Source organism: Anoplolepis gracilipes, chromosome 17, assembly GCF_047496725.1.
Source record: "Anoplolepis gracilipes chromosome 17, ASM4749672v1, whole genome shotgun sequence".
Lineage (NCBI taxonomy): Eukaryota > Metazoa > Arthropoda > Insecta > Hymenoptera > Formicidae > Anoplolepis > Anoplolepis gracilipes.
In genome coordinates, this window is record NC_132986.1 from 1524205 (window position 1) to 1547502 (window position 23298).

The following is a 23298-nucleotide window of genomic DNA, read 5'->3' on the forward strand; positions in this document are numbered from 1 at the left end:
ACTACAACATATTTTAAATAGGTGTTATCGTGTGAAGTCTACGGAGATTAATGTTTTTTTTTCTCACACAGCGCATTGAACGTAATGATGAAGGATCAATATGCCAATTACGTCGTGCAAAAGATGATTGACGTGGCGGAACCAGCGCAGCGCAAGATACTGATGCACAAGATTCGACCGCATCTGGGAAGTTTACGCAAATACACTTATGGCAAACACATTATTGTCAAACTGGAAAAATTCTTTATGAAGACCGCCTCGGCGATGGGAGTGGGAGCAACGCCGACTGGTACGTCGACGAGCAGCGGAGGCAGCGATCTCGGTCCGATCGGACCGCCTGCGTCCGCCGCGTCCGGTCCGGTCTCGACGTCGAACCAGCAGCCAGCGCAGGTAACAGGTTTATAAACGTGCATGCGCACGAGGTTAACTTCTGTCATCAAAAGGAAGAAGAAAATCGATATAAAAAGAGGCAACCAAAACAAAACTTCCGCATGTCACAGACGTGCGTTACTACTGTCTGTCTTACTTTTACTTTAGCGAGATCTGTTCTATCTATCGATAGGAATGACGAATTTCAACGATCCCTCGTTTTGTTTTTCTCGTTTTGCCCCGTGTTCTCGAAGGCGAAAGAAGAAAGAGCGAAAGCTTTGAAGATGATTTTTCGCGAGAAATTTGCTAATATACGATTTTGTTTTTTTTATTTTTGCAATCGCGAAATCGATGATAATACTTGTACAGTAATACCAGTTTCTTCGGGACCCGGGCAACGCGAGATCAGACGGCACACGACGAGTTTATTTTAATGAAAACCCCACGAAAGACAGTTCACAGAAACGAAGGATACATTGTAGCGCATTTTTCTATCGTTTTGCAAAACGTACCCCTGCGCGGGCGAATATCACATGCGTAGAGAAATACTCGCGTTAACGAGTACACTGAGTGGAAGTCGCACTACAATTATCGATTTGCGAATAATGTATCATGGCAATCGGCTCGATGAGTTTCAAATATTATAGCCGCGGCACATGCTGAGCTGAGCTGAACTGAACTAAACTAAACTGAACTGAGTTGAGCTAAGCTAAGCTATTTTGTGTCTCATACAATTCGTATAGATTCGAAAAAAAAAAATCGCTCGATTATTAGATTATCGTGCAGTGTCACATGCTGGATTATTTAGATTCGTTTAAGTTCTCTCAATTCAACGCTCGAGGGAAAAAAAATAGAATACTATCCCCGGCGAAAGTAAACAAAATGGAGTTATGGATAAATAAAGCGCGGCTCGTTGAGATTATATACTCGACGGACATTATACACGCTTCTACGAGGGCGGCACGATAAAATCACGGACAGTTTTAGAGGAAGTTTAGGTCTTAGTGCTGTATGCATTTATATCGACTTGTAGGAGGGTTGTAGCACACACATACACACGTACTCACACGCCGCGCGTATGTGTAACGTTCCCGATCCTGCGTATACCGCGCCGCTTTCCTCTCTTTTACACGCAAAAGTGCTGCTTTAGTATTATTTTTAACGCGCGGTATTCGCTCGATCGATGAGAGTCAGCAGATGAGAGAATAAGGTAAAACTTGAGAAGTAGAAGATTAGAAGTTATAGATATGTTGTTTAAATGTAGCATAGCGTTTGACATGGGAATGAAAATCGGGTACCGATCCCTGGACCTGACCTGGACCTGACCTGACCATCAATTTGTCCTCCTGAGACTACTTGGAATGTTTACACACAAAAGAGCGATTATTTTGTTGTTTATTTTAGTTTTCTTTCTCCTTTTTTTCGTTTTACATCGAGATAATCTTTAAATCTTAAAAATTTCTAAATAAGAATAGGTTTTTCTTCTTTCTTTTTTTGTGCTTTGATTTTCGAATATAATTACGTACGCATACATGCAGAGGGAAAAGAAAGCAAAAGTGAAAAAAAAAGAAATAAATGGAGACAACAACGGATTGTTTATTCTCTGTTGTTCGCCTCTGTTCATTTTCAGGTTTGTAAAACTTCCACAAAGAATATTTCTTTTCCTACTCTTTCTCCCCCCCTCCCTCCTTTTCGCATTTTCCGCTGTCCCGTATCCCATCCTTAGAGCCCTCTTAAGAGATCCTCGAATTTTGTAAATTGTGATATAAATAACAAATGTGTATAGATACGAATATCCGAAATATGCGAGGACCGATAAATTCAAAGAATATTTTATTTCTCACGGGAACTTTTTTCCCCCCTACTTTTGACGGTCTGTGAATATTATGTATTATACTAATTACTAATTATATTAAATTTAAATATGGTTTACGTTCTAACGCTGCTGTCCTAACCGATAAGTTACGCTCCTCCTCTGTCCCTCTCTTCTAACTCAACCGATTTACATTTTTTTTCAAAGTATTCAATTGTAAAATAGAAACATTACTTTCATGGAATTACATCAGGAGAAAAAAATCATTTATATATACATACATATATATGTATATATTATATATATATATATATGTGTGTGTGTGTATTTATATCTATATACATATATATATAAATAATGACATCAATCCCCCTTCCGTGTTCTCCCTCAAAATAATTTGCAGCTATCGTTCGTAGAACGTGAAAGCCGAAGACCATTGTACATTGTATAAATGATATAACGCGTTCTTGAGAAACAAAAATGTCAGGAAATCGTGCACAACGCATGTGTATCTATAATCCGTTCGCGTCATTTTCTCCCCTTTATCTCTTCGGATATGCATATATACACGTATACACGCAACATTTTAATTGTATTATAGACCGACGATTGAAAGAAAAGGAGCGTATACTCTCAGCCATTTTCCATAGGATCGCACACGCGTTTTACGAAAACGAGAAAAGGCAAACGCAAATGCTGTTAACATAAGGACCTTTTTGAACAGATTTTTTATACATAACTTTTTTCTCGATTATATCAATCATTTTTTTTCCTCATTTAATGTATATGATATATTTTGTTGATATTAAATATGTAGAAATTGTCAGTAACTAAAATTAAAAATGCTTGTACATTTAACTGTGTATAAAAAAAGAAAAAGAAGAAAAAGGAAGAAAGGAAGCATGTGTAGCAGTTTTCTTTGTAAGATATTGTAAATAACGATTTATTAATGAAATTGACAAATTCCTAAGTACCTTTTCTATCTCTCTTTGTTCCAAGCGAAGATTGCTCTCAAAATGTCATCGCAAAATGTGATAGCGAACGAACACGCGACAAAAAGTACATAAATACATTTCGTCATCGATCGATGTCGCAAAAAAGATACGATACTATGCAAATATCGCGCAACATGTCCTTGCTCTTTCTCGGCAGTAGCGACTCTTTTGAAAATCGCTGAGAACACGCGCTTGTTAGATGTTAATATACAAGCACACATACACAAAGACACACACAAGACATACACACACGATTGACATGTTATAAAAAGGCGAGACGTATGGTTGATAAACCTCTCTTGAATATAGACAGACATTCCAACCGCCACCTCATCCTCAGTCGACAGGACACAGGATCTGTATAAACCGTTAAAACGCAGCGAATTATTATAAATAAACGCGAGAGACAGTGTAAAACGTGTTTATAATGTTTAAGGGAAACGACGAGAAAAAAAAAAAATAGTTCCTTCATCCGTGTAATAATCGCGCGCGCGTCATCTTGTAAATTAAAGGTCGAGAAAAAAAAACCGCGCCTCTCATCTGTAATAGTAATCCATCAATCACCCGTCGAACCGCGTATAAAGCAAAGCAAGGTAATAAAAATTAAGCGAGAAAACGTTAACAAAAAACGATACGAAGCGAAAGTCGAACGCAAAATCTCTCTCATGTCTTATCAGCTAATGTAAGATTTACTCGACTTACCTATCATATACTTTTATTACTATTATTATTCTATACATATATATATTATTATGGTATATTGTATTATTATTACTATTATTATACTATATACTATCGAATATTGTTTTGATTAACGGTGGTCCCCCCCTTTCCTTCTATTTGATTACTCATTCCCCCCCCCCCCCCGCTATTATTAATCACGCTAAGTATATGTAAATATATGTATATACGCATGCATATATTATATGTCCCCTCCCTGCAAGCATATACATATATATACATATACATATACACATGCATATATACATATATACATATACATATACGCATGTAAACTCGGCACACATAACACATTTATAAATATGGTATAGCATATTCCAAATACATTTCTCATTAATCTTTCCGATTGTCACGTTTCTCCTATCTGTCTTTCTCTACCTCTCCCCCCCCCCCTCCTCTCTCTCTTTCTCTCTACACTCTCTCTCCCTTCCTCCCCGTTGATAAAATCTCTGTCAAAATTTGGTATAAACGTTTAGACATAGAAATCGCATTTACCTAGCGCTCTGTCGTCATATATCTACTTAAGCCTCCCTCTTGTACCAAAAGGAGAAAAAAGAAAAGAACTTCTTATCGATTTTTAATTATATAAATAGTGTAAATTTTTTATATAGTGCGAAAAAAATACGATATCGCTGACGAGACGCTGCTCTCCCGTAAATGCGTTTATTGTATGTAAAGAAGAAAAAAAAAAGAAAGAAAAAACGGACCGGTGAAATCACGCGATCTTTCGCTTTATTGCATCTTTCGTCAGCTATATACTTCCTGAGGCCGGATTTACAAATCACGTTGATTCCAGACTGGGCTCATTTCGAAATTTCATTAGTCTCGAACAAATTTAATTTTCTCTTTACGAGCATGTGAATTACAAATTTATTGTGTATCGTTTTTACTATTATACATATATATATTATTATGGTATATTGTCTTGGATACCGTGACTTGTAAGTCGCATAAACTCGACGTAAACTATTAACTGTGAAAGAGGATCAAAGGGAGAAGCGGTTGATTCACATCCAATTCCCCCGTATAAATTTTTGGGACATTTTCGCTACTATTTTAATATAATGGTGTGCGAAAATTTCGGCGATAAAATATTTTAAAGCGACGCGCATTTTTAAACAATGTATGTCCGAAGGCGAAAATATGTATAAGTGACAAAGGACAAGAATTTTGTACAAGCAAAATATCACTGCATATAAGAAATTCAATTCTTTGATATATAAATTCAATAAAAACAGAGAAATATAAAACAAATAAATTATGAATTTAATTTAATTTATCTTTGCCTAAAAAGTGATTTCTTAATTCATTATTTATAAATTATTGAATAATTGAAAAATTGATATTTTTAGATATTGAAATCAAAGTCGTCATGTTTCTGAATATTATAATGTTGAAAATAATTTTAGATTTTAAAAATCAACTTTGACATGTAAAATATACACGATTTTTTTTTAATAAGACATTGAATTTGTCATATACAGTGATCGAAAGTGCAGCATCGCCGTGATAACTGTATTATACATATATCCACTCCATTCCCTTTGAACATTTATACTTGAGGCTCAATTGTCCCTTTTTCTCTTTCCGCTGCTTCCTTTTCCTTCTCCTCCTATTCTCTCAATCCTCCTTTGGCCGCTTTCTTCTCTATCCTTTAAGAATCGACTCGCAAAACGCGACCGAAAGGCTTTTCCTTCTCTCTCTCTCTCACCGGGACATTAAAGCATTAAGGCATCAGATTAAGCAGCCCTATAAATATTGATTATACATATATATAAATATATGTATACATATATATATCTGTATATGTATATCTAAGCCTTATCGGTATGATATATATATGTAATAAGTACTATTTAAATATTGTAACAATTGTATATGATTTTAATACTACACGCTAATTGTATCATATATATATGAAGGATCTGCGACCTCCCACTTTGCAGACATATACAGACAAACATACAAGTACACACACACAAACGCACACAAACAACAGGTACACACTCGCATATTACATATACAGCACTTCGTACTCACCACGGTACGTAAATACCGAACGTGCACACATATACATATGCGAATATATACATGATACCACGTGCGCATACTTGCAAAAAGCGATTGTGCAATCTTAAGACAGATCGAAAAACTGACAAGTTAACATATTGCGATTGCCCATGTTCATCTCACACCCACCGGATTCAACTGCCACGGCGCTGGTATATGAACAGTTGTTTGCTCGACTGAAGGGCCTTTAGCTCTTTCTCGAATATCGTCGGTCTTGAAAAGAAAAAAATCATTGACATTTTAAAAATTCAGCGATAAATAAAATTTTTTTCTTTTAATTTTATATTTTAATTTCTTTATTATAGTATCCCTAATAAGCGATATTATAATTAGAATTGTAAAATTTTGTTTTCATGAACTTTAATCGTATGTTTTATACATGTATTTATATATAATAGTATAATTAAATATTAAAATATGTATATAATTACATTAAATAGTATTATGTATATGAAAAAAAAGACATCTAATGATGTAACTTATTAGAATTTAGTTTTCTTCAGTAACTACAGTCACATTTATATATCAAATTCAAAGAAAATTTTTAGATGAAACTATTAAAATGGGATTGTCTATGATTAAAGAGAAATTAATGAGATTTTTTTTTTTTTTTTTTTTTTTTTTTTTTTTATAAGACCGACGATATTGTAAAATTGCAAAGAGGGATAAGCAAGCGAACATCAACGGGAATGGTGCGCCCTGATATTAAGACTGATGTACAGTAGCGCGCTATTCTCATCATTTCATAGTCATGCTCCTCCTTCACCGCCTCCGCCTCCGTCTCCTCCACCGACACACGTGCTTTTACACACGCGAATAACACGTACACAACAATACGGAATCGCAGGGCTAATTAAGTATATATATATTTCGTATATATATCAAACGTATATATTAAATATATATATAAATATCTCGTATATATTTGTCTGATATATGTCATATATGTATGCGTAACGCTGTTCGTATCCGTCACTGGCTCTTATAATAAACGCACGAACATTATCCCGCGAAGAAACGAGAAATTCGTCTGGACAAAATATCTTTAAAATATGTGTCGAAATTGTAAAATTTTGCGATCAGATGTATTATCAATTGAATACATCACCGTCGATCGATTACGATACGCACATATCTCGGCCCGCAATGCGTTAAATTCTTCATTATTAATAAAGGAATCGTTATTTCGCCAGAATATTCGTGTAAGGTGCGTAACAAATATACGGGCCAGTGGTGCGCTGTCTGAGACACACGCGATAGATGCAGAGGGAAATAAAAGGAAAAGAAAAACAGCCGCAAGAGATGTATTCCATATTAACAGATAATTAGATAAGTGAAACGGACAGGCATACGGATTACAAGAAAGGCAAAATTACATAACTTGTATATTAGTGTATAGAACGTAGAGACGATGAAATAGCCATTGAAGAAAAAAAATGATCATTTTCGACAATGTTTTTTACAAACAGGCAGAACAGTGCAAGTAGATAAAAAGAGAAAAATGTCATTGTATTATTTAAGCAAAAAAAAAAAAAAAGAAAAAGAAAGCGAATTAATGAGGGAGCATTTTTCGGAGGCAAACTTATAGATGCGTTAAATAGTGTGGACAAAGTCTTCGTTATATTCCGCCACTTCACGAAAGACACGATAAACTACATACACATTTGTCGTAATAAAAGAAACTCAGATTCGTTTAATAAAAAAAAAAAAAAATATATTCGGCGATAAGACTCGACCGATTAACACGCTGGCTAAATCTTCGAAATGTGTTTCGAGATATTTAAATGACGCTCTAAGCAAGTGTCAATACGATTGTTTGTCATTGGAAAGCGTTTCTTCGATTTTGTTTTACGCTCCATCTTTATTCGATTTATATTTCAGAATTTTATTTCATTCTCTGTTACAACGGTTCGCGGCGACAGCGCGATATAGGAAGGACACATAAATAATCATTTGTCATCTTTATAATTGTAATTGTAATTTGTTTATATTATCGAATACGTGTATAAAATTAAAAAGAAATAGAGAAAAGCTACTTGGAGTACATTTATGAGTTCACTTAAAATCACTCCAAGTATTGTCATTATATTGTCGTGTAATTATTCTGTTAAATCTGTTGAATAAGCTAACGTTACTGTCAATGTTTGAAAATTACATTTGTTTATTACAACAAATTGCGGTATAGGTATCACTCTTATATGAAAATGCTAAACAAATACGATATAGATTCCAATTTATGAGAAACGCAATTGTAAAGTTCAATTCAATCTAAAGATAATCACAATTAACAGGTAAAATTTTATTGCGTAATATTACAACGTGAATTTTATTCAGTCGGAATAAGAAATTTTAACCGATGTGCTTTTAATTCGTACATTTAAAAAAAAAAAACGCATTTTAAGGTGATAATAACGTTTCTCTCAACATGTAATTTAATAGCTAGATAATAATTTGTAATAATTGCACCATTATTATACGAGCAAAGAAAAACTATTTAGCGTTTCGAACAGGTTCAAGAACAATTTGACAGCGACTCTGGTCTTGGTTTTTTTTTTTTTTTTTTTTTGCACAATATATATAATAATTTCGCATTTTTAATTTCTGATCGCAGTCGACGAATTTATCGCGCTCGTGGTCTTGAACCGTTGATCGATTCGTAAACCAATCTCGTTCATTTCGTTTTACGATTATTTTTTTCGACTTTATTGTTTTATCGTGTATTTGCATTTTGATTTTATTAATTTAATGATCTATTATAGGAGACGATTGCACACTGTTTTCCGCGCATATAAGCGGACGTCTTTCGCCTGCCTACTTTAATTAATATTTAGTTTGATTCTTTCTCCCTCTCTTCATCTCTCAATTATATAAAAAAAAAAGCCGCGAGACAATGTACTGCATTTTATACACACACACACAAACACATACATATACACTGAGGATTAGAGATCTATCGAGTTATTATCTTAGAATTGTCTCGGTAACGGTCCGCCGCATTGAAATAATGAAGTAAATAAAGTTATAAATAATCAATTAAGGAAGGTTATACATACTTGAGTAGAGTGATAAATAAGATTTTTTCTCGTGCTGAAAACGGCTACGTATTACGACTAAGTAGATGCAGTGATTATTGTATTGATTAATCGTTTACAAATAATTACACACATGTATTGCTTTCGTCTTGCTTGAGTTTTGTCTTTTTTTTTTTTTTTTATACGCAGCGAAAAATACTACTATCTACTTTTAGATCTTATTTATTGTCATCTCTATATATCTCTCTTCGTCACACTCTCTAGATTTAATACAAATTGCACGTAGGGCAATCTACATTGTTACAGGAGGCTGAGATTGTAGTCTATGTGCGTTACATACATACGTGTTTCATACTTTTTTCTCTCTTTATTCTCTTTATTCAATATACATATATATAAATTTGATGTAAAAGTATAATTTTCGAATTCCTGTGAATTTTTTGCTTACGAATTTTTCTGGAAATCCACCTCCTAGTGATCGATTATACGATGCAGAGAGCCGTGCTGGTAGTTTGTGTTGAGACTATATAGCATTTCATTCTCATTAAATAGGCATATATTTACACATCAAGACACACATATACATACATACACACACCGAGAGAAAAAAAGGAACACATGATACTCTCTCTCTCTTTCTCTCTTTCTCTCTCTCTCTCTCTCTCTCTATACACACATTTAACGAGACAAAAAAAAGTGGATAATGGATTAACGGTATTCTAAATGTAACATGTATATGATGGCTGTACAAATGTAACATTTTTTTCCATTATGTATGATGATAATAATGATAATGATGAAAAAAGGGAAGATTTGATGCAAAAAGAAAATGTAATTGAACAAAAGAAAAAAAAAATGTGTGCGCGCGCGTCGATTGATATGAAAGCGATGATGATCACGCGATAATGATCAATCCGCCGGCGCACCAGTGCGAGTGATTCACCAATAAACTACTATTACTTTTAATTATTATGAAATACCATTTCTGTAATAACATTATGATATAAAACCATACATTGAATGGCAAATTGTCTCTTTTCTATTTCCCTGCGTCTCGTAATTTTTTAGTATCTAAAATATTAAGATTAAAATCTAAAAAAAAATATCTTATATTGCAATTAGAGTATACATGTAAACATGTAGTCAAATATATATAAAAGGCACAATATATATAATTATTATAATTATACTGTTATATATATATATATAGTTAAAATCAAATTTAATTAGAATTTGAAATGCCATAAAATGATACAAAAATTGTTTCTTATAATTGCAAGTATTTTATGATTTATAAATCTTAAGGAGTTTCTCTTTCACCCTCTCTTTGTCAACCTCTACATTTTTATTTTACGATATGAAATTGATAAAGAATTGCGATCGCCGAATCAAAGAAACGGAAAAAAATATACAATAAAGTATTTTGAATTAAATGTTGCAGACTAATTGGACAATAATTATTCTAGAGATTCGTATGATTTTTTTATTAGATACATTGCAAGCGTCGTATGTGTTACAACATATAAACAGTGATAAGAAACGATAATTATTAAGGCATTATTGATTTTTTTGTTGAACAAATTTTTGTTTACATGATAGATTTTCGAAAATCTTGTAATAAAAAAGAGAATAATTATCAATAAGTAATCATTATTATCGCTATTAGAAAGCATAGCCGTAACTGTAAAACATGTTGCGAATTCTTAAAATCATCTTAAATAAATTTTAAAAAATTTAACAGATATAAAATACATCCGTATATTCTTACACGCATATTTTTTATGTAATAATAATAAATAATAATGTTTTATTATATAACAATATACTACAGAGACGCTATATCTATTATTCGTATTAAACTTTCTTGCCATACCAAATAGTTAATTACATCTTGTATAAAAACTATGGTAATATCTTACGAATATATAACGTAATATAATAGAGTTTGGCTCTTATCAATATTTATCTTTCTTTTTTAACGAACGTTATATCGTACATCGTAAAACTAGTTGTGAAAAGTATATCTTGAAAAATATCATCGTAAGTGTTACGATAAAAAACAGAATATTGAAAGTAGAATTTCAGAACAAAATTTTAAAATTATGAATAAATAAATGCACATAACAAAATTCAATATCGCGAATCACAAATTAAAATCTCTGTTATCTTATTTATTTGCAAAATAAAAAAAGATACCAGACTCTTTGCCTCTGTAATTTCGTTATATAAAAATAAATAATTCAAAAGAAATTAAGGGGAGTTTTGTGTACAAAAGTATTAAGTTTACAATTGTTAAAATAAATATTATTTAAAAAATTTTCTAAAACCCTTTTTTAAAATTTTTTTTTCTCTATATGTTCGTCATTTCGATTCCATATTCTTTCCATCAATTCTTACGTTTTACTTCTACACGATACATAAATTCATATTAGCGTATATAGTTTATATACAGTATATATCATTCTTGAATACTGCAAGAAACATGACAAATCCTCGTTTAAAATTAATATTTGTTTATTTAACAAACTACCTATGCACATTTTCAGTTTTTTCTCTTTTGCAGCATTTAATGACGGCAGTACGACTGCGAATCAGACTAGAAATATTCATCGAATTAGAAACTTCTGTCTTACTTCCCTCATTATTTCTTGGCTTAACAAATCTACCCTACGCTTAGCGTAGGGGGTTACTAAATTTTTTTTTAAGGCCTTCAGTCACTATCCTCTGCGTTTCGTGGAACGCGAGTCAGTGGTCGCCGACTATCTTCGTCCGAGCCATATATAACTTCTTCCTCTGAATCGTTAAACATCGAGAATGCAGGATTATCTTTCGTTATCGATGAATCTGCAATAAACGCAATAAAGAAATTGTGCTTTAGCATAAATAAAAGAACATGTAGATCTATTCTATATATGTTTGACATATTATAAATGACATAATTAGATACGCAAAAGGAGTGCTATTGAAGATGGCTTCTTCAAGATACTTACGTTGTCCGTAAACCTGTTGGAGTGCGGGCGCGTAAACGTACGCCATGGTGTACAAATAAAAATTGAGGAGACCATAAAGGGCCATGAATTGCGCGGATGTGCGATAATAAGTGGAGAGACGAGAGGCAAAACTGTCTTCTAATACACCGGCTCCGAATTGACGAGCCGTGACCAAACTGCAAACACCGGCAACCACCGCGGCGAGTAATGTCAAGAACCGCAAACGAAGATCTGCAAAACGCAAATTGCCCGTTAAATATCGCTAGTAATTACGAATATTTCAAAACTGCAAATAATTAATCTTGAAATCATTTTTACAATAAAAAAAGGAATCTCTCTATTATCTAGATATTTACATCAAATTTTGATATAAAAAATATGTAAAAGCATAGATACTCTTAAGATTACTTTTTATTGAAATAAACACGATATAAATTGTTCCTTCTACTTTGTCGAATATTATTTTTATATATTTATATGAATTGTTTTATTTATATAATACATTGTAAAAAAAATTAAAAATATAATAATACATTATATGACAGATTACATTTTTACCAAATGAAAGTCTTAATGTAGATTGAAAAGGTATACTTGCCAAAGTATGGCATAGATCGTAATTCACTGTATGCCTTCAATATAAGAAGCAACAAGTATGCGATATAGAAGCCACCAACTGTGAAGAAGAATACTTTGAAGCCCTGAAAACATATTAAGAACAGCACATGTAATGTACAATATATTCTTTGTTATAAGTGATATCGCTCGTTCATCGTTCATTAATATCACATCTCTTTGCCACATTTCATAGACCAGTTTCGATCTCTACGACCGCTTTCGATGCGATGCCAAATAAAGATCGAGGACTGGTAATCTTGAAAGAGGCACTAGCCGATGAGAAATTATTTAGTACTGATTCGTGACTCGATCTGTGTATACAACAAGAACAGAAGGAGTTAGAAGCAGTATTAGATGTTTTGCAACATTGAGACGGAACAACAATAAAAATATATTTGATCTATCAATACGTGAATATGAGACAATTCGGTAAATATTTCTTCAACTTTTAAAGGGATACAATGAAAAATGTATTTTTATTATTTTTCATGTATAATTATATATATTTTATATATTTTTGACCAAATAATAAATTTCGGTCAATATCAGTTTCTTTTTCACAAAATCGTTTATTTAAACATATGCAATGTATAATTTTATTTTACATTTATTTTAATTCATCAAGTTTTGTATCTCGAAATAACAAAGATAAACTCTTTGTATCACTATTCACGTCAATTAATAATCAACCGTTTGTCTCACAATCAGTGATCAGCATTGTTATTCTGGAAGTTTTACTAAGAATCAGCGGATTATGCACGATTGTTAAATGCCCGACGGAATTGCGGAGAGACATCGCGGAATATAGCGTCTCGAAGCCGCTGCAAGTAAGCTGCACGATGCAGCTTTTGTGTCCACCATTAGCAAAAGATTCGATGAATTACAAGAACCGTGTACGACGTTACCAGGTACACGAATACAATCCCGATGCCGCGATGTGCGAGGTGAAGCTCAAGATCAACGTCGTGAAAAATCTAAACATGATTGATGCGGAAGAGGAAAATCCGTGTACCGATTTCGCTCACCACGAACATCAGGTGTTGCTACCTCATTCGACCAACTGCAGCTTGGTAAGTTTCCTTGTAAAAAAAAATTTGACATTTTCTATAAAATGGTTCGCTTTACTAACTTTTATACATCTATCTTTCCAACTTGTTGAGTATTTAATTTCAGTAAAGTTTTTTCCATGAAATGTCAGCTGAGGAATACTTTCATTATCGATTTGTGCCTGTCAAGTTTAATTAACTCTCCTTTTTTTACCATCCACAATAAATTAAGAAATGTTCTATCAGTGATGGTTTAAATATCATATAAGTGTGCACATTTTTCATTTAAGTTCTACAAATGCGACTGGGGCGTGCCGATGCTGTTCGAATGTCCGAAGGAATTGCACTTCAATCCCGTTCTCCAGGTGTGCGACTGGCCCTGGCAGGCCAGCTGCGACTTATCCTTGATCGATTGCCCGCGACCGTTTCCACGATGCCCGCCTCGTTATCCGAACTTACTGCCACATCCTTTTCTATGTGATCGTTTTTATCAGTGCGATTGGGGAACGCCGCGGTTACAAGCGTGTCCCGCCGGACTTTACTTTAATTCACGTCTCCAGGTTTGCGACTGGTCTTACAACTCGAACTGTCGAAATTGCTGAGATTGTAAGATGCAACGCTGCTTTGGTGTCGCAAATTGATAACTGAGTTTTAAAAATAAAAAAATTTTTTTAAATGTATAAACGCATCTATCGAAAAACAGATATTAAAACGTCGCGAAAAGATACATTATTTTTTTTACATAATGACATAATGATATATTAATAATACGTTTTATCAAACGTATCGCATATAATAGGCTATGATAATATTCTATTTGTAATCAACTGTATTAATTGGCGTTACACTTACATAGTAATTCGATGTATCGAGAACGTAATTATAAGTGGGGTCCTCCAGCTCGGTGCAACGAAGCCACGTGGCGAGGGTCAGTGCCGCACCCCATAACATACCTACTACTAAGAGCTTGGGCAGATAAAACGTGATGAGCCGTCTCTCATTCTAAACAAATAAATGAACCGTTAATCAGAATCAATTAACAACAATTTGACATGTGTAATAAGTAAAAATGTACAGGATAAATTCGCAATTATATGTACAACAAAAAAAAAAAGTATAATAATATAAAATGCAAATTTTTCATAACAATTTCCGTTAGTAATAGTCTAAATAACGAAAGAAATATCGCAAATTAAAATCTTTTATTAATAAAAAAATCTTTTATTTAATAAAAAAAATGTATTTTTATTAATTTAATATAATAATATTGAGATACGTAATATACATGTATATGTAACAAATTAGCCAGATAATATAGTCTTTTATTTCGGTCTTGAATTACATTAAGATTATTGCAGCGATTAATTAATTATTCCGCTTTTGACTTTCGAATATCAATACCTGTCTGAGGCCGTGGTAGACGCACAGCCAGAACATAAGAATGGCACAAAGAAAAGTCGTTTGTAGGATCGCGTCCAGCATACCGGGTACCCAAGAGTTTACCAAGAACGTCATTGGAAACAATGGATCTGTTTAGATAAAATTCGACAATATTAAAAATTATAAGGATATATATAAGAATTTGTAAGAACAACGTCATAATCTCAAGAGCACTTACTATTGTACAGAATCAGTAATGGAAGAAGTATGGAGATCCACTTTTGCTCTATCGACCAATCGTGTAGTGGATACTTTCTAAGCGAATGACCAAACCAGCACTGAAAGCGGATACATTTTTCTTCTTTCAGTTTCTATAGCGAGTTTTAATTCTTCAAGAAGAAATCAAAATTAGGCCGAATTAAAAAGAATTGATTGAGTTTATTTTGCGAGGCACTGCGAGTCCTTTATTATTGAGATTGAAGATGACTAAAAAATCGATGAATTCTTTTCTACATTTTTTTCTCGTTCTTTAAAATTTTTTTCTAATTTCTTAAAAAAAAAAAAAGATTTATCTCATTATTAATAAATAAAATTAGTCTTTCTATTAAATTAAATATCTGTAAATTGTTTTCAAGTGATTTAAATTTCTATAATATATAATATTCTTTTATTATGAACATTTAAAATAAACAGAATATTTCAAATTTAGTTATTAAAATATCTATTTAATTTATATCTATTTAATTAGTTTTCTGAAAACGACCTGATGCACTAAAAAGTTAAATCAAAGTTTTTTCATTCCATGATATTTAATGATATAGCCAAGTATGTTAATAGAAATAGAAGACTTTTTTTAAACCAATCTCTGATATCAAAGATTGTTTAGTTTCACGAAAGAAAAAAACACGGCTTTTGATCATATGTTTTACGCGTTGTCATCATCGTGATTATTGTGAGTAATAGAGGATTACCATCACTCCAAACGTGGTCAGTAAGAAGATCAATCGGAACCAGATCTCGATCTGCGTAAATGCCGGATTGTAATTCTTAAACTGTGAACAGAAAATACAAAGACAAGGTTCGGAATTGTCATGTCGAGACAGACGTGGTCATATTTCGGGTGCAGTGCTTACTGACGTAGAATGTGAGTTCTCGTATCGTGTACCGCTGATGGAAGCTCTCAAGTCCATGGAAGCGAACGGTGATTATGTAATAGCTATAATCAAGGAATCCGAGATGAGCGACGACTAGCTCTTCACAGGATTGTCTCTCGCACTTCAGGTGTCTGGTTCTGGAAAACGTACATTCTAATTTTAATAATTTTTATTCCTCATTGTTATAAATGTCATTTAAGTTCTTTTTTCAAATTAATTTTGTTGTCTTGCAACTTGTTCAATTATCAAGTAATACCAGAGCATTCGTACCGATTATGTCCAGCTTCCGGAGGCAGCACAGACACAAGCTTGCGGTCAGCTGTGATACCGTCTATGGAGACGCTAACTTGGAAACCTTTGTCATATCTTTCGTCTACAAAAAAGAAATTGTCACCGATTATTGATAATAGTTTTTTTATATATAAAGTAAGACAATGGATTATATATCAGAATATAAAAGAAGTGCATCTTGTTTTCTTTTCATTAAATCGTAATTGTAGAGATGTAAGAACTGTAATCTCTATAAAATTAAGAATCTTGCATATAATTTATTTTTATTTTATATATTACTTATCTAAAGAGAAAAAAAATTAAATTAGCAAGAAATTTACCGTGAAAAAAGAGTAATTATCCTATTCTCCTAGTTATCGAGTTGCACGCTATATTTTCCGCTATTAGTTCAAATAAAAATCATACGTTACCATCGTTATTTGATGTCGATAGCTTGACGATTACCCATAATTGCTGGCTGTACGTAGATAACAAAGGTGTTTTCATGATAAATGGACCAGTGGCCATCTCGCTGCCGTTTAGATGCGCTTTCTGTTCGCTGGTCGATGTTATAGGTGGTCCTTTAAAAATGTTAATATCTTTCAACAGGTTCATCATTGTTTTGTGAGATTAATAATACTAATTTACTCAAGTATTACACAGTATTTCAAGATAATTGAGAAATTATTGCTGAAACACTCACCGGCGAGGCCGATAAACACTGCTAATCCAAAACAGGCGAAAAAGGCAACAAACACCATGACAAATTCCCTCTTGTGCATCGAATATAATCGCATCTGCACTGATCTACGCGATAAATGTACAAATTTAAATTAATGATGTATAACTAAAATATATAGAGTTTGTAAATTAATTATGAATATATTAGTGACAAAAAAAGTATTTTGCGACATCTTATAATATAAATATGAACGTCGTGAATTATGTCAAATTGATAGAAAAAAAATCCGTTCGCTTTTTTGTGACGTTCACATACATACTTGTATATTATTAATTATAAGAAATAAAAGAAGGATTGTTTTAAAATAATGTCGCTATTTTTTTCTATCAAGTTTTTTTCAATTCTTTAAGTATAATTTTTTGAAAAATTGCTCACCTCTCGCAGCGATCATGATGATAAGCAGGCGCGATGTACTTGTTAAATTCGCTAAAGAGATCACTGAATTGTGACAGTGCGTTTCGGACCTTGAGATTCCAACCAGCGGATGGAAGATGATAGGAATATCCTAATCCGGGCCCATCCATTATCTTCTCCGCGGAATTTCTTTTCATGTACCTAGTGTTCTGATTAGGTGCATTTTTTATTTTACAGTCAATAATTAGAATCTAATTTTATTTTTACATGATATACAGTTTCAGAAATAGACGGCCAAACTTTAAGAGAAAAATATTCTACTCATTGTAAGGATGATGAAAAGTCGTATAAATGTCGTGGATCCAAAAATGCATCCTTTTCAAGTTATAAACATTTTTTATTTATTACAGACAACATGCTTCGCATCAACATCTTATGGATTGTTCTGCCTATTTCTGAAACATCCTATATATATATATATATATTATATTTTTATGTATTATTAATATATATTTTTCTCTTTGCATAGAGTACATTGAATTTTTATAGAATTCAGGAACAAAAATTATAAATTCGATATTTACAAAAACCGATATGAGATATAACTCTGTAAAACTATTTATATATATACTTATGCACTTCAAAGTTCTATTAGTTGTGTCAAAAAATCAAATAACAATTTACATAAATCACGAGCATGACATTAAATATCAAATGGTTTTCTATTTATAAAAATACATACTTATAACGAAAATATTTTGCTAAATTGTTACACAATAGTTGCATTAAATGGATAAAGGATAAAATATATCCTTCCAAAGTTCTTTTTATCAAATAAAAAAAATAAAATTTTGTTTCATTTTAACTTATAATTAGTTACGCATATTATCCATTTTATTTTAATTAATTAAAATAAAAAATGTTAATTATTTAATTATAATTATAATTTTAATTAAAAATAAGAAATCTATTTTAATTAATTAAAATAAAAAAGGAGAAATTAAAAAAAAAAAAAGAAAGATAAAAATAATACCTTATACATGATACCTGTCATTTTTTTATAGAAAATTAATTTATCGTTGATTTATCGAAACAACGATTGGACTAATCGCAATAATATATACATATAGTTTATTATAAACGACAGATTTATACATATATGCACATCGTGCATGTAAACAAGAAACTCACCTTCTTTACTTTACTGCGTGGTATTAGCTGCTACTTCTACCTGTACCCCTGATAAGTATAACCCGCCCGCATAATTCAGAAATAATTTCATGGACAAGATGCTGTATTAAGCATATATAAGGGATTCGTTGACATTAGTTTCGCGAAATTCTACAAGCGAGATGGAAATACGACAGCGACCACACGAACGCGAGCGGCGAGCGGTATATGTACGAAGATATCGCGCGACGCGCGCACTATTGATTTTCACGTCATATGTTGCGAACTAGGGTTGCTAACTGATTGGGGGCGGAGGGAGGGAGGGGTTAGAAACGGTACGTTAAATAAAAGGAAATATTTGTATCGCTAGATAATAGGTTTCAATAGCATTGCTTGTTATATATGTCTTGAGAAACTAAACATCAAAATCGATTATATGCATTAGCGATAAATTTATCAAGATTGGATACGGGATAAGAAATAAATTGCACGAATGGGACGACATGATTGAGAAATAAAAGCAGATTTCCTACGTTTAAAATAAATGACTTATTATGTACATTTTGAGTTAGAATATAAAAAAAACACTTATATAAAATACAGTTCTAAAAATTGAAGAACCAAATATTGATTCATTAATCCCAATATTTGATCTTTCCGTCCCAACCAGCTGTAACCAGTTTAGAAGGCTCATGTGGATGCCACAGTACATCAATGCACACTCCATCATGTGCTTTCCATTTTTTGTACAATTTTGTTGTTTTCCAGTCCCATATATAGCATCTTCCATCTGCATCACCCGATACTAAATAGCTGTTTTAAAAAAAAGCATAAATATTTTAATAAAACATATTTTACTAGAAATGTTTTTATATAAATAAAATAAATGCATATTATATATGTAATAATGCAAAGTGCAAAAATATATATATATATATTCGCAAGATGTCACAAAATTGGCAACATTTTCATTGTATTAGTATTTCATTATTTTATTATATTTATTCAATTCGAGAATTAATAATAAATATTAAAATTTGGAGCACTATGAAAAATAACATTTGATATTTTTTACAAAAAAAGAAAAAAAAACACTATATATTTTCTACGTATATGTGCTGTATATGTACTACTAATTCTGTATATGTATATATTCTTACTAATTTATGTTAAAACTTGCATAAAATGATATTCTTTACAAAAAAGAAGACATTTCATGAGAATATATAAAAAGATAATCTCTTTTTTTAATATAATTTTTTAATATAAATACCTCATATCTGGAGAGAAATCTAAACCGCATGCATATCCAGCGACCATGTGTCCTGTGAAGGTCTTCTTTCGATTCATTTTGAATCTATTTAGCGCCGAGAATATGACAATCTTATTGTCCATACTTTGACAGGCAAGCCATTTTTGGTTTCGTGACGGTGTTACGGCTGGCATGGAATGCATCGATGGGTCGGCTATATATTTCATGTCCACTGGAATATCCCTGTATAAAAGAAAAGAATTTATTAATTAATCTTATTTTTCGGAAATAATCTTTTAACGGACGATAAAACAATACCATTCCCAAACTCGCAAACTTTTGTCGTCACTAGTTGTAACAAATCTTCTGTTTTCATCGACAAACGTAATAGTATTTACTGCACCTAAATGTCTGTCATATTCTTGAGTTATTTCACCAGAACGTATATCCCACTACAACAAAAATTAATTTATTAATTATTCAATTCCAGATTATTATTAAATTACTCTCTTATGTTAATTGTATTTTTATATTTTTAATCAAGAATAAACATTGTCACACATATACCGTACATATGTATATCATATTAACATGAATTCTTATCGAAATATAACTTTTGATGAATTTCACAATATATTCTTTATAATATATAATGTACTTACGCAAATAATTTTTTTATCGCTAGTACCAGCCACGAAAAGATGTTGCTTATCCGGATCGGGATTGAACTTGGCACAGTATGGAATTTTTCTACTTGTAAAACGACTGATACAAGTTCCTGTTTCCGTGTCCCATAGTTTCACATACCGATCATAAGCCGCTGATAAAAATCGTTTGCCGTCGTTGTCAAAACTTATATCCCGCACCGCTTGACGATGTCCGTAATATGTACGGACGCATCTCCTATCCTTGTACACTTCCCACAACTATGTATAATAAGAGATGTGTATATATAATACATTATTTGCAAGTAATATATTAAGTAATATATTAACAGATCAAAGTAATAATATAATTGTTATACTATTTAACGAAATGAATACCTTTACTCGACAATCCATGCTACAAGATAGTAACAAATGTGCTGTACGAGGGAACCATCGAATTTGCGAGATGCCTTTTGTATGGCCTTCCCAGGTGTGAATTTGCGCTTTCGGTAAGAAACAACGATCGGGTGGCGATTCCGATCTCAAATTTACGCCTACATCCTGAGGTGCATGTAAGAACGAGCGTCCTTGGTAATCCACACTGTCTTTGACTGCAATAACAATAAACAAATTATTAAGTATTGTAAATAAATTCCAAAACCGACAAAAACTATTATTAATATAAATTTAAGCTAAATCTTTTATCAATCAAATCATTATTCATGATGGATTAAGATTTTTATCCTTCGCTAATATAATATTTTAGCTAAATTGTTTAGTAATGATTGAATAAGTTATAAATATCTATATGAGAGAAAAAAGTAACAATTTTGTTTTTTTCTAAGAATATGTACAAAGATATTACTGTGCAATACTGTCTTCTCTTCAAGTGGTTTCTCCTCTGTTTGTTTTCCTCGTTTATTTCGTTTAGCTAGTATTTCTTCCAACTCAGCAGCTTCCTCTTCACTCGGCTTTATGACTCGTTTTTCATCCACATATCCACCCCATGGTCCAAGAAAACCTTCTATATCCGATGGATCGCTATTTCTGTGCCTTTTTCGCTTGTCTGATGGTCTTAGAATAGTACTTTCAAAAACAGTTTTACCACCTGATTCTTCAGCAGCTTCTTTTGAACCAATTATCACTCTACCTTCATCTGCACTACCATCTACAGTTGGATCTAATGCATATCCTAAAAAAAAAAAAAGACAAAAATTTAGATATTGATGCAATTTAATAAATATATTTTTTATTTAAATTTAAGTATTAGATATTCAGATACAATAATAAAATTATCTTGAATATTTTTGTGTATTACTTTTATCTATACATACATCTTCTGAGTTAATTATATCACTTGTATATATAACTCTTCTTTTTATATAATATCTTACAAAAAATTTCAAAAAAAATCTGATAAAGTTTTTTTTTTGCTATATATAACTTTGTTATAATTTATTTATATTTATAGGAAATATAAAATTTCCTGAAATATTCTCACTTATATTTTATGCAATTTATATTATAAAACTTATATCAGTTAGAGGGAATTGATAAAACTTATATCAGTTAGAAAAAATCGATAAAAGAGATGGTTACATATAAGATGTAATGTTTACATTACCATAGCTAGCAAATGTTCTTCTTTGATTTTCAAACTGAAAAGGACTAATATGTGCATGCTCTACATATCCAGAGAGCATATTTTTTGCAGCACGCTGTTGTTGCGTTTTAAATGGATTTTCTGGTCCAACCTCTGGTCCAAAAAGTTCCTCATACTTCAAATTAGATACTATCTCCGTAGCAGTGGGATCTACATGCTTTATACATAATTCTGTTCCCTAAAAAAAAAACAAAATGACCAATACTTAAATAGGTAAATTTTGTTTTTATTTTTTACTAAAAAAATAAGATAGTTGGAAACTGACAATATAATCACATGTTATCACACATTTATAACCTCAAAAATAAAAATCACAGATATATAATAAAATGAATATTTACCGTAGGTACAACATCTGGAGCGGAACAGATATTTAAATTAATAGGTGTAGTTAATTTATCAACAGCGAACGTTTCATTTAACGATTCATTTTCGTTTTCGCTATCCTCATCGCTGCTGTTGTAATTACGGAGAAGGCTGAGAGCCATGATAGCCTTTATTACATATATAACACTATATACTATATCATACTATTTGTATTGATATATGCACACTCTGTTTTTTCCTTCTCGTTTCTATATTTCTAAATTATATTTTTGTTTATATTGCAATACACTGGAGCACTTTAAAACCTTTGAACATCCTTTGAAGAAAAGCAATGAACAACTAGTAACTAGGAAGAAAGAGTACATCCATTTTATAAACGACCTAAAACTATATATGACATTATAGAGTTCAAACTCTATGATTCAAATACAACCACTCATATCGATTGATGCCTAGGATAACCAGCGGTTAGCCAATCAGAAGGTCCTAATGTTCACTGGCCAATTAGCATCGCGCGTTATCGAACCCCGTCCGCCAAAATTGATATTCGACCAGCCAATCATGGAAAGGCTTGATCACATGATCAGTTATCCATTCAACCATGGGTTTCTCTCTGGTGACATCATAAAAATCTCGGGACATCTAGGAACATCACGATAATTTCG

The 23298-nt window shown here is 32.1% G+C and overlaps 4 protein-coding genes across 9 annotated transcripts in view; 2 read left to right on the top strand and 2 right to left on the bottom strand.

The window, feature by feature from the left end:
- Pum (pumilio) overlaps window positions 1–10048 on the top strand; it is an 86986-nt gene extending 76938 nt beyond the window's left edge. For all 6 annotated transcript variants that reach the window (XM_072909247.1, XM_072909246.1, XM_072909248.1 and 3 more), the window contains one exon: window positions 72–10048. In XM_072909247.1, coding sequence (XP_072765348.1) covers window positions 72–405 — 334 coding nt within the window. In that variant the 3' untranslated portion in view covers window positions 406–10048. The remainder of the gene's footprint in view (window positions 1–71) is intronic.
- Window positions 10049–10246: 198 nt separating this feature from the next.
- On the bottom strand, window positions 10247–19098 carry LOC140675146 (transmembrane protein 181). Its single transcript, XM_072909265.1, has 13 exons — window positions 18766–19098; window positions 17596–17783; window positions 17182–17285; window positions 16910–17059; window positions 16479–16581; window positions 16192–16345; window positions 16026–16106; window positions 15293–15392; window positions 15076–15203; window positions 14527–14676; window positions 12609–12711; window positions 12011–12241; window positions 10247–11864 (listed from the first exon to the last, which is right to left on the bottom strand). The coding sequence occupies exons 2-13, from the start codon at window positions 17769–17771 to the stop codon at window positions 11731–11733; spliced, it is 1614 nt and encodes a 537-aa protein (XP_072765366.1). The 5' UTR covers window positions 17772–17783; window positions 18766–19098; the 3' UTR covers window positions 10247–11730.
- LOC140675298 (uncharacterized) lies at window positions 13045–14417 on the top strand. The gene is made up of 3 exons (XM_072909646.1): window positions 13045–13057; window positions 13277–13698; window positions 13965–14417. The coding sequence occupies exons 1-3, from the start codon at window positions 13045–13047 to the stop codon at window positions 14274–14276; spliced, it is 747 nt and encodes a 248-aa protein (XP_072765747.1). The 3' UTR covers window positions 14277–14417.
- A 153-nt stretch (window positions 19099–19251) lies between the features above and the next one.
- Window positions 19252–22972, bottom strand: LOC140675145 (pre-mRNA-processing factor 17). The gene is made up of 8 exons (XM_072909264.1): window positions 22648–22972; window positions 22268–22484; window positions 21509–21835; window positions 21040–21254; window positions 20659–20922; window positions 20315–20448; window positions 20018–20239; window positions 19252–19557 (listed from the first exon to the last, which is right to left on the bottom strand). The coding sequence occupies exons 1-8, from the start codon at window positions 22792–22794 to the stop codon at window positions 19380–19382; spliced, it is 1704 nt and encodes a 567-aa protein (XP_072765365.1). The 5' UTR covers window positions 22795–22972; the 3' UTR covers window positions 19252–19379.
- Window positions 22973–23298: the final 326 nt, after the last annotated feature.